The sequence below is a fragment of the Manacus vitellinus genome, unplaced genomic scaffold (genome assembly GCF_001715985.3).
Source record: "Manacus vitellinus isolate BGI_N305 unplaced genomic scaffold, ASM171598v3 scaffold_66_pilon, whole genome shotgun sequence".
Lineage (NCBI taxonomy): Eukaryota > Metazoa > Chordata > Aves > Passeriformes > Pipridae > Manacus > Manacus vitellinus.
Window position 1 is genome coordinate 2,844,622 of NW_021940729.1, and position 16,243 is coordinate 2,860,864.

The 16,243-nt window shown below is 44.5% G+C and overlaps 2 protein-coding genes across 9 annotated transcripts in view; both read left to right on the top strand.

Annotated features, from left to right (window-relative positions):
* PPFIBP1 (PPFIA binding protein 1) overlaps positions 1-12,764 on the top strand; it is a 101,299-nt gene extending 88,535 nt beyond the window's left edge. For 4 of the 8 annotated variants that reach the window (XM_018083658.2, XM_018083659.2, XM_018083661.2 and 1 more), the window contains 11 exons: positions 2,709-2,850; positions 3,099-3,227; positions 3,873-4,023; positions 5,218-5,329; positions 5,473-5,561; positions 7,066-7,188; positions 7,822-7,947; positions 8,735-8,923; positions 9,444-9,623; positions 9,966-10,031; positions 10,143-12,764. In XM_018083658.2, coding sequence (XP_017939147.1) covers positions 2,709-2,850; positions 3,099-3,227; positions 3,873-4,023; positions 5,218-5,329; positions 5,473-5,561; positions 7,066-7,188; positions 7,822-7,947; positions 8,735-8,923; positions 9,444-9,623; positions 9,966-10,031; positions 10,143-10,229 — 1,394 coding nt within the window. In that variant the 3' untranslated portion in view covers positions 10,230-12,764. Of the gene's footprint in view, positions 1-229; positions 263-2,708; positions 2,851-3,098; positions 3,228-3,872; positions 4,024-5,217; positions 5,330-5,472; positions 5,562-7,065; positions 7,189-7,554; positions 7,672-7,821; positions 7,948-8,734; positions 8,924-9,443; positions 9,624-9,965; positions 10,032-10,142 lie in introns of all 8 variants that reach the window. The other 4 variants (XM_018083656.2, XM_018083657.2, XM_025896204.2 and 1 more) reach the window with 2 other exon arrangements.
* A 1,375-nt stretch (positions 12,765-14,139) lies between these two features.
* On the top strand, positions 14,140-15,071 carry REP15 (RAB15 effector protein). Its single transcript, XM_008931040.2, is given in 2 exon segments — positions 14,140-14,499; positions 14,501-15,071. Coding segments are annotated over 2 exon segments (735 nt in total). The 5' UTR covers positions 14,140-14,335.
* The last annotated feature ends 1,172 nt before the right edge of the window (positions 15,072-16,243 follow it).

The following is a 16,243-nucleotide window of genomic DNA, read 5'->3' on the forward strand; positions in this document are numbered from 1 at the left end:
CTCACTGCACCGAAGTGACTGCACAGAGCTCTGCTCCATTTCCTTTCTGTGCAAGGGGATTAGCAGTGGATTGGTGAATTAGCAGTGAATTTGGCATTCATGTGGCGCCTGTGTCTCATGTACCTCACTCCCTTTGTCTCGTATTTTGTTGACTTGTTCTGAACTGTGTTTTCCCTTGTCCCTCTGCGTGTCCCCTCCTGTTGTGTGTGCCTTGTTTGGATCTCTGAAGATCGCAGTCGAAGTGCAAGTGCACCTACCTTAGGTACAGTAATCCTGCATGTCTTGCCTCTACCAGCCCTGGGCTGTGGCTGCTGCTAATGGCTGGTTATGGCCACACACTCCTCAAACACCAACTACACACAAGAGCTCTGCACCCAGACATCTTCCCATCACTAAAAGGAGTTTTCGTGTAACATCTGCCCTCTGCTAAAAGTCAGCTGTGCCATTTCTCAGTGGCTGCTACTAATGAGAGAGATTGCGGGTTAATTTGCCATGACTTTGAGCCCAAAGTTCCCCACAGACCCAGGGAGCAGCTGAGAATCGGTGGTGTTTAAATGCCAGAGGCACCTTGGTGCTCCCATCTGTCCTGGATCCACTGGAAGAGTTTAAAGAATGAGGAAGAAGGGAATGTGGGAATGGCCTGAAGCTGTGTCAGGGGAGGTTCAGGTTGGATATCAGGAAAAGGTTCTTCCCCCAGGGGGTGACTGGGCACTGAACAGACTCCCCAGGGCAGTGGGCACAGCACCAAGGCTGACAGAGCTCAAGGAGTGTTTGGACGACGCTCTCAGGCACAGGGTGGGATTGTTGGGGCTGATCTTTGCAGGGCCAGGAGTTGGACTTAATGATCCTTGTGGGTCCCTTCCAACTCAGCATATTCTATCATTCTGTGATATTTCCCAGGCATTTGTTTAGGGGAATTCCAGGGGGAAGGGTGAGTAGTTCCTCTTCTAAGGTGTAGTTATATTTATTATATAATAAAAAGCGACAGATAATTGGGTCAGATGGTGAAGGAGCCATTCACAGAATGAGTAAAAACCAGTCTTGTAATGTGAGCCTTCCCTGAGTGGTTCTGGGTGGTGAGCCCTGCAGGGCCCTGCCTTAGCCAGCAGAGCTGTGTTGGTTGGGGTGGTGGTGCAGCCACGCAGGGTGTCCCTCACTGACAAAGGGACCAAGTGATCTGAACCCTTCAGTTTCCCACGTGTGACCCCTTATGTGTCAGCTGTTCCAAGATGTAGTGTCAGTGCACCAGAGGGAGCCAGGAATGAGGAGCAAACATTGCAATACCCGCAAATCTCTGCTACTAATGCACCCGACCTTGTCCTGGTATTCTCTCTCTAGAATGCTGTTTAAATGTGTTTTTTTCCTAAACTAGCACTTCATCTTACACAAGTAAAGCAAAAACCACGAATGCCACAGCCTGATTCCATGTTAGTGCTGTCTCCCACTGGCAGGATCCTTGTGTTCCATAGTGGTCAAACTGAAGTGCCTGGAAAGAATCTTTTATTTGACCTTGTTGCTTCACTGCAAGGTTTGACATCTGAAGCATCGGGGGAAAATGGGACATGTTCAAATGTATTCTGGCTGAATCATCTAAACTTTGCCCAGCAGAAGGACCCACTGGCAGAGCCTAAATGTTTTTGCTGGTCATGCTCTGCCTTGATTCATTGTTTGCTTCCCTTCTGGAAGTCTGAGAGTCCATTTCAAAAACCACTGATGGTCATTTAATTACACAGCCATGTTAAAAGACGGTAGAAGTGATTACAGGCCTGACTGTCAGCCCGCTGCAGACTACCTTGCCACAGCTGCTTCATCTGAACAAGCTCATGCTGTCACTGTTCCCCAGCAAGTCACTGCCATAAACTCCTCGTGGTAGTTTTATTCAGCTGTCTGGCACTTGCTGGCACACCTCTGCTTGTGTAGCCTAGTAGATATTGCAGTTCTTTTAGTTTTCTTTTTAAATGCTCTTAAAATTGTTTTTTTCTCTGTTAGTTTAGCTTTTGTGACAACTTTCCCTTTGGGGACAGGAGCCCTCAGGTTTGTTGTTGTAGAAAGCAGCTACAGATCAAAGATTTAATGGTTTTATAGTGGGTGATAATGTGTGGGGTCTCTAATCAGAGGTGCTTTGTGCATCACTCAGAAGATCTGGTTCAGACAGAGCCTAAACTCCCTGATGTTCCTCTGCAGAGGAACAAAATATTCCACAGTTTGCAGAAGTGAGGGGAAAAGGGCCTTTCCCCCAGAGCAGGAGTTTTATTGCTGGAATTTCTTTGCCATGGGAATGAAATACTGCAGGTTATTGGGAAAGATGTCTGCAGGGAAATTATTTGGTTTTCTGTGCTGTGGAGAATCCTGGTTTGGTTCCCTGCCATGGCACTGAATTGTTTCTGGGCATCCATGTGCCTTGGCTCTGTCTGTGAAAGGACTGTAGGAGCACTCCCTGAGGAAGAGTAAACTTGGGATTTAATTGACTGATTGATTAAGGAGGTATTTTTTGCCCACCTGGTGCAGAGCATTGCCTTGGAACGTTACCAGCCAGGCCCACGAAGGAGGATGCATGTTGTTTCTCCTAAATTTTCCCATCCCTCTTTGCCCCATTTTCTTAATATAGTGGCTCTCAATAATTTTAGCAGGAGTCATTCCCAAGTTCAGGAGTGTGTCTGTACAGTCCCGCACAAGTGGGTCTTGACAGAGATGTTGTTTTCTAACAGCTGAGACGGAGAAGGGATCTGCAGATCACTTGGATCTGGCTGGCTTGCCCCCCCACCCAAAGGAAGCAGATGGTCTACAGATGACACCACCTTCTCCAGATTCCAGGAAAAAGACCAGGGGGATCAAAAAGTTATTTGGAAAGTAAGTAAAAGACGAGAGATGACCATTCTCCAGAGCTGGGGTTTGCTGGGAACACATCTTCCCTTCAACATGTGGCTCCATGATTTACTGTCCCAAGAGCAGGAGCCTGTGTAGCATTTTAGAGAAGTAACAGCAGGTCAAGGGCAGGTGGAAGAAGAGCTACAAGCCCTGTAGGAGATCTTGCCTACATTGATTGCAGTTGCCTTGTCCTTAGCCAAATGTGAACATGCTTACCTCCTTTAAACCAGGCTTAGGAGAAGTCAGTCTACCACCTTCAACCCCGACGACATGTCCGAGACTGAGTTCAAACGAGGAGGGACGAGAGCGACGGCGGGGCCACGGCTGGGCTGGTCTCGAGACCTGGGGCAGTCTCACAAGTAAGAAAAGTGGTGCCAAGTGTGCTGGGGCTTGATTTCCCAGCTCAAAGGAGAAGCTCAGTGCCAAACATTCCCTCTCCTGGCTCTCCTTTGAGAGGTGATCTTTGTGGGGTTTGAGGTTGGGTGGGTGGTGGGGTTGTTCTGCTGAGCTGCAGGAGTGCAGCTTCTTGGTTCTTATTATATTTTCCATTTTACACAGAGGAAGGAGCATTTGCTACACACAAGTTGATCAGCCTCTTTGCCTTTAATTGTTACAGAATTGTTTGCCTGTTTTCATTGAACCAGGACGTGAGCCCTCACGTGGCAGTGACAGATACTCCTCCAGTACCTTTCCTGCTGCACTTCCAGGGATTAAAGGCTAAAGTGAAGCAGTATGGTCTCTCTTCGGGGTTTTAGCCATGCTAAGCAGTAGAGGCGGTTGGTTTTGGTAGTATTTATTGTGATAGTAGCAGCAGATCAGCAGCAATTAGCACTTCATGGTGCTGATGATTCCGAAGGAAACACATCACAAGCCTGCCACGATGCATGTTACCCCCCAGAGATTGTCCTAGCTCCCACAAAATATGAATTAGACTTAGATTTTGGCTTTCTTGGAGATTTGAGGCACAGGATTTATTAGTCTTTTTTTTGGTGAATCTTCCACAGTGAACTGGACATGCCGTTCGCAAAGTGGACAAAAGAGCAGGTTTGCAACTGGCTCCAGGACCAAGGGCTTGGCTCCTACATAAATAATGGCAGGCAGTGGATACTGTCTGGGCAAACACTCCTGCAAGCTTCTCAGCAGGATCTGGAAAAGGTGAGAAATACTAGAAGCAATCCTTTCAGTTAAAGGTACAAAAAAATTGCTGTTTCTCTGTGTGTAAATCAGGTGCACCTAGTAAAAAATGTAAACAAGGTGGGTTTTCAAAATAACTGTCATGTGCAGTGATGCCAAATCCATTTCTTTCTGGTTGAAGTTTTGTAGAAATTTAATGCTCTGGAATGTAGGTAATAATTACAAATATGTTATTTAACTTCATGAAACGTGGATGTATCAATTGACTATGCCACTTTCTAAAAACAGGTATGTGAGAGTGCCTCATTATCATATGGATTTGTAGCCCTGATTCATGGTACAGTTGTTTTATGCCTGTGTAAGAAGGGTGTAAAAAGTTTATGGTTTGTTCTGATTGAATTTCTGCCCATTTTATACAAAGAGAATGAGGATTTGTTACACACAGGTTGATCAGTTGATGTCTCTAATTGTTACAGAATTCTTTGTCTTTTTTTCTAAAATGAGGAACAAAATAAAAAGGTCGATTTTATACTTCTAATCCACAGTATTCACTACAGTTTGAATTTCCACCTCTTAAAAAAATCACTCTCCTCATGAAATAGTAAGCCTGTTTACTCAGGTAGTTACCCTACAACTGGAATAAGAAAAGTGTGATGTGAACATAATGAGTTGTAATAGTGTTATCAGAGGTAACATTAACCAGCAAGCACTAGTGAAAGTGTGTATGGGATTAAAGAGATCCTGGAATGTCTGCACTTGCAGCTAAACTGGGAAAGGTGTTATGCCTTTGGAAGCATTAATGAATTTCAGTAGTGCCTGGGACCTTCATTTGCTCTTAACTAAATAATTACTTTAACCTTACCTGCCTAAATGGGAAGGTATTTTTCTGAATGCCAGCATGGGTTATATTGTGGGATTTTTTTTAACCTGTTATCAGAATACTGTGGCTGACATTTTCATACAATTTGGAATCCATCCATTAATTTCACTTCTTGAAATTAATTTATGATTAATTAACCCACCACACCACCAGGCCTTTCCCTAGTGCTGAACATGTGCTAAAATGATGCTGATATTAATCAAATAAAAAACACACCTGCCAGGTCAACAGCAAGTGCTGTGTACAGTGTGACTCTCTGGAACCCTTTGGAATTCAGCAGAAGGAGAAATAATACAGTATTGTCTCTAGATTTGCTGCTTTCCTTCCTCTCACAGGAGCTTGGGATAAAGCACCCATTGCATCGGAAGAAGCTCCAGCTTGCTCTGCAGGCACTGGGTTCTGAAGAGGAAAACAACCATGGCAAACTGGATTACCACTGGGTTACTAGTAAGATTTTATTCCATGCTGAAGCAATGTCTTTAGATGGGGGTTCCTAATCATGGCTAATTTGGGGCTCAGAAGGTGAGAAACACCAACTGGTGCAGGTAACTTGGCTCCCACACTGACAGCAGTGTTTGTCTCTGCCTCAGGGTGGCTTGATGACATTGGCCTCCCCCAGTACAAGACCCAATTTGATGAAGGGAAGATGGATGGCCGAATGCTCCATTACATGAGTGTGGTGAGTAAATGGCTTCTTTTTTTTCCCTGACATCCTTTCCATGTTCTTAGTTTCTCCCCACTGAAGACCAGGTGAATGGTTCATTAATCAGGACTTCCAACTTTCTGGGTGATGGCTGGGAGGAGGCTGAGGGAGGTCAGAGGGTATGCCAGAATTCCCTGTTTGTCCATGTGCTTCATTGCAGTGTTTAAAGGGCCCCTTCAAACTGTAGTGGGAGTCCTGTGTTAAGCTAATGCTAATAACTGTAACCTATAGAAAACAGTTACTACTACTCACCTGCAAGTATCTCCTGTATTCTTTCCAACTTTAGAGATACTGTCTTCACACAATCTTCAGGTGGAAGAGCAAACTTTCTAAGCAAGAACTCAGATTTATGCATGAGAAATGGGCAATTTTGCTCTTAACAGTTGTGCTCAGGTAGGGTTTGAACACAAAAGTGTGCAGATGCTGTGGTTACTGTTCATATTGTTATTAATTAATAGAAGTAGGTGGAATTTTTTTTCTTCAGTGACCAAACATTCTATCTGCTTACTTATTCATGTGGATGCTTAGGTGAAGAAAACCCAAGCAATTTCCTTTGAAGAAAACTGCAGTTTGAAGAGCCAACTTGTTTGAAAACAGGCTACACTTAATAGCTTTTGCATTTCAAAGTGAGATTCCGCTCCCCACTCAGACCATTTCAGTCAAATGTTAAATACTCACTGCTTTAATGATGGGATTTAGTGCTTATTTCCTTTAGTTTTTTGAGTTCAGACATTAATATAAAAGTAGGAGGCAAATTGTTTCTTCTGCTTAATTCTTGGAAATGTGATGCCCACAGGCTCCATTGAGCTTGATCTTGTGCTGGAAGACTTTACTACCAGTGTTAAGTGAGTGAGGATTGACTGCAGATAAGATACAGCATGGGCTGTATAACGTAACGGAATTAGTATTATTCAAGAGTCTTTTTTGTATTGAAAAAGGAGAAAAAGTAATAGGTGGACAGAGGAAGGACATGTAGCAGGAGCTTTGTTTTTTAAATGGATATTCTTCCTATCACTGCCCTTTAATTGTGGATATTTTTAGACAGAGTTTAACCATCAAACTATGACAACAGATTCACTGTAAACAACCACCTAAATATGCAAATTATGAAACTAATACTCATTAAGATCTTATAAAGTTACCCTACCTCAAAATTAATAACAGTAGCTGGAAAGCTGTCCTGGCTCTAATGCAGTCCCTGAGGATGTGTCATCTCACCCTGTCCCCTCCTTGTTGCTCCAGGTTTCCTGTACTAAGCCCTGTGCCCCGTGTGAAGAGCATCACCCAGGAGGTCATATGGTGCAACATGGGGAGCTTTTGTTTTGGGACAGGTGGTTTGCTGCTAATCACCTGTCTCACATATTAAAATTTTACCTCTGATGTGTCAGATGTGCCCTTTTCAGCTAGTCTCCTCCAGTCAGATGCTGGTTCCATGAATAAGCACATTTATGTTTATTAACTCCTCCTTCCTCTTTGACAGGATGACCTGCTGTCCTTGAAGGTTGTCAGTGTCCTCCACCACCTCAGCATCAAAAGAGCCATCCAGGTGTTGAGAATAAACAACTTTGAGCCCAACTGCCTGCGCAGGAGGCCATCGGATGAGGTACTGCTTTACCCTGAAACTGTGGAGGGAAATCCTTTAGGATTTTATCCCTAATGTTTCTGATTGTTCCTGCTCTGCTTTCTCCTCCTTCCTATTTCATTGTTTCATTTTCAGTTCCCTTTTTCTCATGTTGTCTTTCCAGCCTCATGCTCTGACATCACTTTCTTTCCTCTACCTGCCCTGACCCCAGACTCGTGTCCTCCTTGCCAAGTCTCCTGCTTCTCTTCCAAGCCAACAGCTGGGCTGTTTTGGCCCAGTGGCTGATGTGCTGTCTGAAACATAAATCATCTTGAACTCAGTGCACTGCTGCCATGAGTCTTGTGTAACTTTGGCAAATTGATGGCAGTGTCAAAATTTTCTGTGTAGGAGGAACTTGGCCCTGTTACCAGATGGGAGACTGCTACCAGTTTGTTTTGGAAGCAGCAAAGGCTGGATAGGGCAATGGATGATGAAACGACCCAGACTCTTGGATTTAGATTCACAGTGTGTATCTGCCAGAACAGCACAGCAGGTCGTGGAACCAGTTGCTGAAGCTTAAAATATCCCCATCCCCACCTTGGAATTGCTGCAAGGTGGCAATCTAAAAAGCTGAGTTGGGATGTCTCCTAACCTGCCCATTCCTCCTGTACACAGAGCAATGTCACCCCTTCCGAGGTCACCCAGTGGACCAACCACCGTGTGATGGAGTGGTTGCGCTCCGTGGATCTGGCAGAGTACGCACCCAACCTGCGGGGCAGTGGTGTGCACGGAGGACTCATGGTAAGCTTTTGGGATGGCTTGTTCCTTATTATTTAAAAAAGAAAAAGTGGTTGAGAATCACCAAAAGTTCTGACACTGCGTTCACTGCACACGTCTCGTCTTCTTGTTCTACTTCATAAGTAGCAACATTTATTCCTCTATGGTTTAAAGGATGTGAATGTCTGTGGCACAATTAGTGTAGTTTGGTAATCTGTATTCCCCTCACAATTTAATTCTGGTATGGCATTCTCCACCTCCTGTCCTCTGATCCTGCACACTGGTGGTAAACAGCCACTGTCTGCCTTCCCAGGCCTGGATATGGTTTTCTTTTAGGAGGGAAGCTTGTTACTTCTGTAAAATTTGAGATTTCAGTGTCACACCAGGATTGTTTTTAATTGCTCTGGCATCAGATACTCCAGACAAGAGATTTATAATTACAGAAGTTTGTTATGGTGATTAAGAGTTAATACCCTGCTCCAAACATTTTGTCTGTTTTCCATGATTCCTCTGGCTACCTTGTCCAGAGTTAAAGAGGATGGCGGGCAAACATTCTGTGGCAGCTTCACACATTACTTCAGTTAAGGGTAAATTTATCTGTTTCTTTCTGCTAGTTTGTTTCTATTTGTGAAGGAAAGCCTGGAGGTAGCATTTTGGGAATCCTTTCTCTAGTTAACTCTCTTTTCTGTCTTCATTGTACACTTTCTCTAAAATACAAAAACTCACAAAGTAGGGAATGACCAAGCTGATGTCCTTGAGACTTCATCAGATAGTTGCTGTCTTCAGCTCAATTCTGTGGTTTGATTCATAGGTTTTGGAGCCTCGTTTCAATGTAGAAACCATGGCACAACTGCTGAACATCCCCCCAAACAAGACGCTGCTGAGGCGGCACTTGGCGACTCATTTCAACCTCCTCATCGGGCAGGAGGCCCAGCAGCAGAAACGAGAGGCCATGGAGTCCCCAGACTATGTCCTCTTGACAGCAACTGCCAAAGTAAAGGTTGGTCACTTGTTCTGGGCCATGTGTGAGGTTCCAGGATCTCCAGTGTGCTGGTTTTGGAGGGCACTTCAGTAAGGTCTGAGAAAAGGGGCTGGTTCCTAAGGAAAGAAGGATGAGAGAAGGACCTGGCAGATTTGCGTTTGACACCTTTGTCTGCCATGAACACACCACACCTCAGCCTCTCCTGTGCACAGATGAGAGGTAGCACTCGTGTTGTCCTTCTGTCTGTCCTGTAAGGTGTTTGGAGGGAGATTGTCTCCTACTGTTTATAGGCTCATGGTCTAATGTAGTGGAATTTTGACCTCATTTTAGATCCTTTAAATGGTGTTTTCTTAACAGTGGTACAATAAGAGAACACACATTGTCCTTTCTGCCACGAATTACAGCTATTTGGAAGATCTGTTTAGGAGGCAAGTGGGGTTTTGGCCCTTCATCATTGAAACATCAGTGCAAGAGTAGGAGATCTGTTAATTATTAGCTGATTCTCTAACTTCGTGTCAAATTTCTCTTCACTTTTAAGCCAAAGAAACTTACCTTCAGCAATTTTGGGAGCCTGAGAAAGAAGAAGCAAGATGATGGGGAAGAGTATGTGTGTCCCATGGAGCTGGGGCGGGCATCTGGGAGTGGATCAAAGAAGGGCTTTAAGCCTGGCTTGGATATCCGAGTATATGACGATGATGATTTGGACAGGCTGGAGCAGGTAAGCCAGTTCTGGCAGTTTGGAGTCCCTGCCATGGCAGGACAAGGGGGAATGGCTTCAAACTGAAAGAGAGGAGGTTTAGATTGGATATTAGGGAGAAATTCTTTATTGTGAGGGTGGAAAGGCCCTGGCACAGGTTGCCCAGAGAAGCTGCCCCATCCCTGGAATTGATCAAGGCCAGGTTGGATGGGGCTCTGAGCAGCCTGGGATAGTGGAAGGTGTCCCTGCCTGTGGCAGAGGGTTGGAACTGGATGGTCTTTAAGGTCCCTTCCAATGCAAACCATTCTATGACTATGACACAGCTAATTTATTATTGATTCGTTCATTCTCTGGTTTTTATAGATGGAAGATTCAGAAGGGACGGTGAGGCAAATAGGAGCGTTTTCTGAAGGCATCAACAACTTGACAGTAAGGCTTAAAAGTGGTGTCTAGGGGTCTGTGGAGTAAGATCTGTTTCTCTAAGACAGATATAAACCCCTTGGCAGACATACCTTCACTGTTCCCTCGTTTCCTTTCCAGCACATGTTGAAAGAAGATGAAATGTTTAAAGACTTTGCGACCCGCTCTCCCAGCACCAGTGTAACAGATGAGGACTCCAATGTTTGATGGTAACTACCAGGCACCGGCAAAGGCTCACTTTCCTGTGTGCAGGAGCATCATCATTTGATGTGATGGGCAGCAGATAATGTACATTACAATTGCTCTTGCTTCTGTTTGTTCGAAGGAACATTGTGGGGTGGAGAATTTTAAAGAGAAAAGGAGATTTAAAAAAAAAAAGGTGCCTACTCTAAAGTTGCCATAAAAGCCACCCAGACACTGGTGAATGGTAATCATTTTAACTCTATTTAATGTACAAACTGGTGATATGTTTCAGAGTGTTGCATTTAAATTTATGTGGTATGATAGTGCTCTTTTTTGCTTATTCATGGTCTCAGATAATCCTTTATACTGTTTGAAAGTAACAGAAGGTGTTAGGTAAAATAGAGTCTGTAGATATCGTGCGTCAGCTTTCTCTAGGCTCTCAGCTGAAAAATAGAAGTTACTGTTCCTTTTCAAGTGCTTTTGTTTGGCACAGATACCAGTTCTGCCCTTCCTACAGTATCCAATGTAGGATTTTAGTCATCTGTGCCCTGCATAAGCTGCCCAGTAGCTCTTGACTGTTGCTCTTATTTTTATACTGTTTTATAAAAAAAAAGAAAAAAGAAGTATATCAAGTACATATAAAAGCAAAAATTTAAATTTTGTTTTGAGATAGAGTGATGGAAAGTTGAAGGTGTGTGGGGAAAGGGGAGAAGGTTGTAAAAAAATTATGCCAGTTTGCAGACCAGCTGGTTACTGGAAAAGGCAGGCTGACCTTTGGAACTGTTTGCTTTCGTTGCTTTTTACTAAGTGCACAGTCTAATGATCTTCCATTTGGGATGAAACAATTCTAAAGCACGTTTTTTCTAGCAGTGACCTGTATGAAAACTGCACATTTTAAAATGTCTTCTCTCTTGGTCCCAGCAGCAGTAGTTAGAACATTCAACAAGGTTGTTAACACTTCTGTGACTTAAAAAATTCCAGTGAAGTTGAGAGTACTCCCTGCATATGGAAGGGATGTTTCTGTGCTATAACTAACGTGAAGATGGTGTAGTTGCAAAAAAACAAAATAATAAAGTTATATAGAGAAATGTATAGGAAATATATTATTTCATATTATTAAACCTAAGGTGGGACTTTTCCTCCAAAATTCAAATATCAAACATGTTCCTCATCATTAAAGCACAGCTCCGCTGCTTTTGAGGATAATCAGATTTTAAAGTTCCAAACTAGCCAGTGGAAATCTCATGTCAGACTTTGGGTATCGTGAGCAAACAAAAAGAAAACCCAAGTAACTTTTAATTACAGTGGTTGTTTGTATGGTGTTGAATGTTGCATGTGTTGTGGCACAATGGCATGAAGCTGCTTTGCTTTGTAAAGGGAAAAAAAAAAAAGTCCAAAAAAAAGTCCAGCTGGAAATGTTCCTTGCAGTGGTGTGTTGCTTTTCCAAGCGTTTGTCACTCGTTTTGTTGCTCTCTGTGCTGGAAGTGAGACTGTTCCTGGTGTGGAGCAAGGGATTTTAGGTTTGTGCTGACTGTGAGGATGTTCATAAAACAAAGCTGGGAAAGGAAGAAAGGTTCTTTCTGGGGCTTCCAGGGAACTCCTACCAGATGCTGGGGTAGATCAGAGACATATTCTGGCATTATATTCTTGTGACCTGATGACCTGGATCTTTGAAGGATGTGCAGGGGAGGTGACTGTTGATGTTCCAGGATGAAAAATTTTGATTATTGATGTATCAAGATGAAAAATCTGATGTGGACAGGTTGCATTGTACATAATGTACACTGCCATTTTCGGTAACTGGAGCCAGGCAAACAATCCATAAAGTCTCCATAAAATACTTTTTGCTGCTTACCCTTTATCTACAAACAGATCACAACTGATGCTTTAGTCAACATTCCTGACTGATTCCTATGCACGAATAATTTGCTGTTATTTCTTCCTCTGCAGTCTTGGGGGTGTTCGAGCTGTTTTATTTGGGCAGAAATACCACACTGTGTAACATGCAGATGGTTGGGATGTGGATTCAGGCCTCACTTCCTGTGAATGCTCTGCAAAATAGTTATTATTTACATGGAAGTTGAGCATAAAACCCTGTGGAAGCACTGGGAGAATGCGGCACAGGCTTCCAGGCAAAATTCCTCCAAATTGCTGGCTGGTGAACAGGACTGGATATCCATAGGGGGGAAAAAAGGGGGCCTAGTGACACAATACTGTGTGTGGAACTAGGCACAAATATACTCTCCAATGTCTCTTCAGTCCAGTGTTATCAGTGACCGCAGGGATGGTTTATTTAAGTCCAGTGTACGCAGAATTCTGCTCCAAACAACCCTTTCCTGCACTTGCCAGCTGTCAGCCAGGTCATCCCCTTGGAGCTGCCTATCATCTGAACCTGGGTTGTTTTATGGGGTGGGAATATGAGAGCAAGTGATAAAGTCAGGAAGTTTTCGTGTGTGCGCCCTTGATACTATCAGGGTGTTTTTATTTGTGTTTGAAAAGGGCAACATAACTGCTGTGTATTGCCATGTGAAATCCAATAAAATCTGTGGAAAATGCCAAGTGTTTCTGAAAGCTGGTTCCCTTTTTTCCCTTTAAATTTTCCTAGGAAGCTTGTTTTGTTCTATTTAAAACTGACGGAGGGAAAAGGGGCACAATCACACATTTTTTGTTGACTCATTAGTTTGTCAGTAATGCCTGTAGAAGAGCTCAGCTAACAGCCAAGAAATCAACTATCCCAAGATGTTTTAGTTACTTCTGGGATCCAGATTTGAACCATCTTAGGTTGTTTGGTATAGTGTGATGAGAAGGGCTTCACCATTGCTCAGTGTCCTCTGGCCCTTCTTGCTGTAAAAAAAGTGTCTCTGTGGTTCCAGGTGTTGTTCCCATCAGCAGTCAGGAGCTCTGGCTGCTTTGCTAACAGGAGCTGAGCTTCTCCAAACTCCATTTTGTTGCTGTGGCGCAGGTATAAATGATGGTCAGTTGCTTTGCTCAGTGGAGCCCTGGATAATGGGCCGGAAAATGCAGAACCCTGGTCTCATGACCGTCACTGCCATGGTTTTGTTCATCAGTTCAGTGTTTCAGTGGGAACACTGAGTATAAACACTTTGAAACTTAGAGTATAATAAGCTTCTATCTGTTTGTTTGCAGGGTAGAGGGAAAGACAGATATTTTTCAGTTAAGAGCCTATGGAGATTAAACCCAGCTTTTTTCTGTTAGCTTAAAGTACATATTACACTTAGGAATGGAGAACTAATCCAGAAAAACTCTTCTGATTCCCATCCACAAGGTGGATGGGAATCTCCTAAAGCCTGCATCCTGGCTTTAGGAGAGAAGTTGCACTTACCCTACCTGAATGCTTTTTATACCTTGCACTGCTTTGTTGTTATGACTGTTCAGTGCAGATTTTATGCTTCACCTCAGCACTTTGGGGTTTTCATTTGCAGCAAGAGCTTTTTATTTGTAGCTGTATTTGATACTTGTGCATGGGGGTGCATTGACTGACTGAGCTTCCTTGAGATAATCGAGTTACAGGCAGCAACAGCAGGAGCTTCTCAGTTGGGCCAGAAGTCCAGCTGAGTCTGTGTACATTGCCATGGGACTACTGACAGGAGCAGCAGGTAATCCTGGGATACAGGCAACATCCCATCAAAAATGATCACATCATTTCAAGTACCCTGTAGCAGTCTTCAGGGTTGGATGCATCCCCTTCTCTGGGTGCTTAAAAGAAAAAGGTGGTTTCATCTCAAGGAAACACCCAGTAGTGCCAATAAAGTGGCTTCTCTGTAATAGTCCTAGAAAGGAGATCAAAGGAGATAAGATCAGACTGGAGGGAGATAACATCAGCTGGAATGGTGCCAGAATTAACAATAAGGAAAACAAGCACAGGTGAATTCAGTAGGTGTGAAAGTTTCTGGGCCTGTTGGGCTGGTTGGTGCTCAGTCAGCTGTGGAGAAACACACCCAGGAGAAAGCCTGTTTGCCCCGTGGGCTCACAGAGCTCAGCTCTGCCGCTGCTACCGCTGTCACCTGGAAAGCAGCAGGTACCCGTGTGCATGATAAACAGGTCTGGCCGAGCCCAGCACCTGCAGAACCTTTGTTGGAAAAGGAAGGGACTTCCACAAGGCTGTCTGCATGTGGAAACGACCTTCTCTGGCACAGAAAATGGGCCAGAAGGTCTCCCAGGAGGACAGCCAGGAGGACAAGGCTGAAACTCTGCTCTGAGGATCCACAAAACCAAGATAAGTCCTTCAGCCTCTGAGAAGCATGGAGCACACCCTGGCTGAAGACTTCGCAGATTAGCAAATTCCAGCCAGCCACAAACACGCTGAGTGAGATCTTTTTGGTCAACTTCATCAGCTTGGAGAAGGGAGCAGAGGAGCTCATTGTGACCAGCAAAATGACCAGGCAGCAGTCCTGCCTCTTCGGGGTGGACTGGATCTGGACTCTGTCTGGAGCTGACAAGCAGATCAAGCTTCAGATCGCCGTGCACGCTCTGCAGCTGGCAGAGCTTTTCTGTGCGGAAGGCGGCCTCGCGGAGGAGGAGGAGGATTGCTGCCGGGAAGCCGCGCTGGCAGACGAGTGCTTCCAAAACATGAGCCGGTTCGGGAAGCTGGCAGAGTTCTGCCGCCTGGTGGGGCAGGACTGCCTGGGCTTGTTCGTCGCGTTCGGCGTGCCAGGGAAGCCCACGGACATCCGAGGAGTCCTGCTGGACAGTATTGCCAGGGAGGAGCAGAAATGCCGCCTGTGGGGCAGGAACGCGCTGCGGCAGTTTGTGACCACCCTGCCCACGAAGGACATGCTGGAAAACTGCCTGGGCACAAACAGCGGGCTGAGGGAGGTGGGCAATGTGTACACAAACTTTGTGTAAACAGCAGAGGCAGCAGGTTTTAAAGCAACAGGACAGGCCTGCCAGAAAAAAAAAATGCTTATAGAAGGCATGTTGTTTTTCCAGAACATTTTGTTCACCAGACATCGAGTCTTGGCTGGAGCTGATGAAAGGTTTATCAGCCAGATCCTTAGGGAGGTCCTGGTAGATTTGACTCACGGCCTTTGTTTGCTGTGTGGCAAATTTTTTTCTGTACTAGGAGGGTGAGTCTGTACTAAAGAAAATGTTCTGGTGCTGGCCAAAGTGTAGCACTGAGTGTGAAGGACGATACCAGGGCTCAAAAACGCTGGCTAGGAGGAGGCAGCTGGTTCCCAACTAAAAGGAAAAGCCCCTTCCAGCACTAGAAATTGGCTCTGTGAGAAACCTGTTAATTACCTGCCCCCTAATTGGTGCCAAGCTCTGGAGGGCCTTAGAGCTGTGAGCAAAAAGAAGGGCTGGGCCCAGCTGCAAAGTATTTTCTCACTGAGTGGCTGTGGAAGGGCAAGGTGTGGCAAAAGGCAGGGGCAGGTGTTAAGGGAAACTTGCTAAAAAATAAGCAGTGCTGACAAAAACCAGGCCTGAGGTGGATGGGAGTCTTTACTTTTTAGAGGCAGCTCCTGACCACTCAAGCAGTGATCAAAAATCTGGAGGAGGCAAGAGTATTTCACTTGGAATTTGTTTTCAGAGGCTTAGGAGCCGATTGTGTTTATGGACTTGATTTATTCCATTTCCCTCAGCTTTTAGTGGACTAAGTGAGGCTCTTGGATCGTACAGTTATAATTACTTTCTTTGAGCCCCTGTTAACCAGTGAAGAAGGCCCTGATCCATTTCCAAACTGGTAAATTCACTTTGTTTACAGCTGTCTGAATAGTGTGGTCAGTGCAAATACTCCTCTGCCTGTAGTTTCCTTATAATTTCAGTCACTTTATTTAACAGAACAAAAGGAATTTTGAAAACTCATTCATCTTTTACTATTTCCTATTTGAATTTTAAGATGGGGGTAGCTGCAAGGACTAAGAAACACAGGCTGTTACTTGCACTGCCATTAAAAAAGAGCCTAAAGAGGCTGAGGCATCAGTGCCACAAGTGTTTGCAGCATTCCATGGCATAGGCAAGGAGCTGAAAGGGGAACTGAAATAAGACCAGAGAACTGTGGAATTTTTGATGAGTCACAA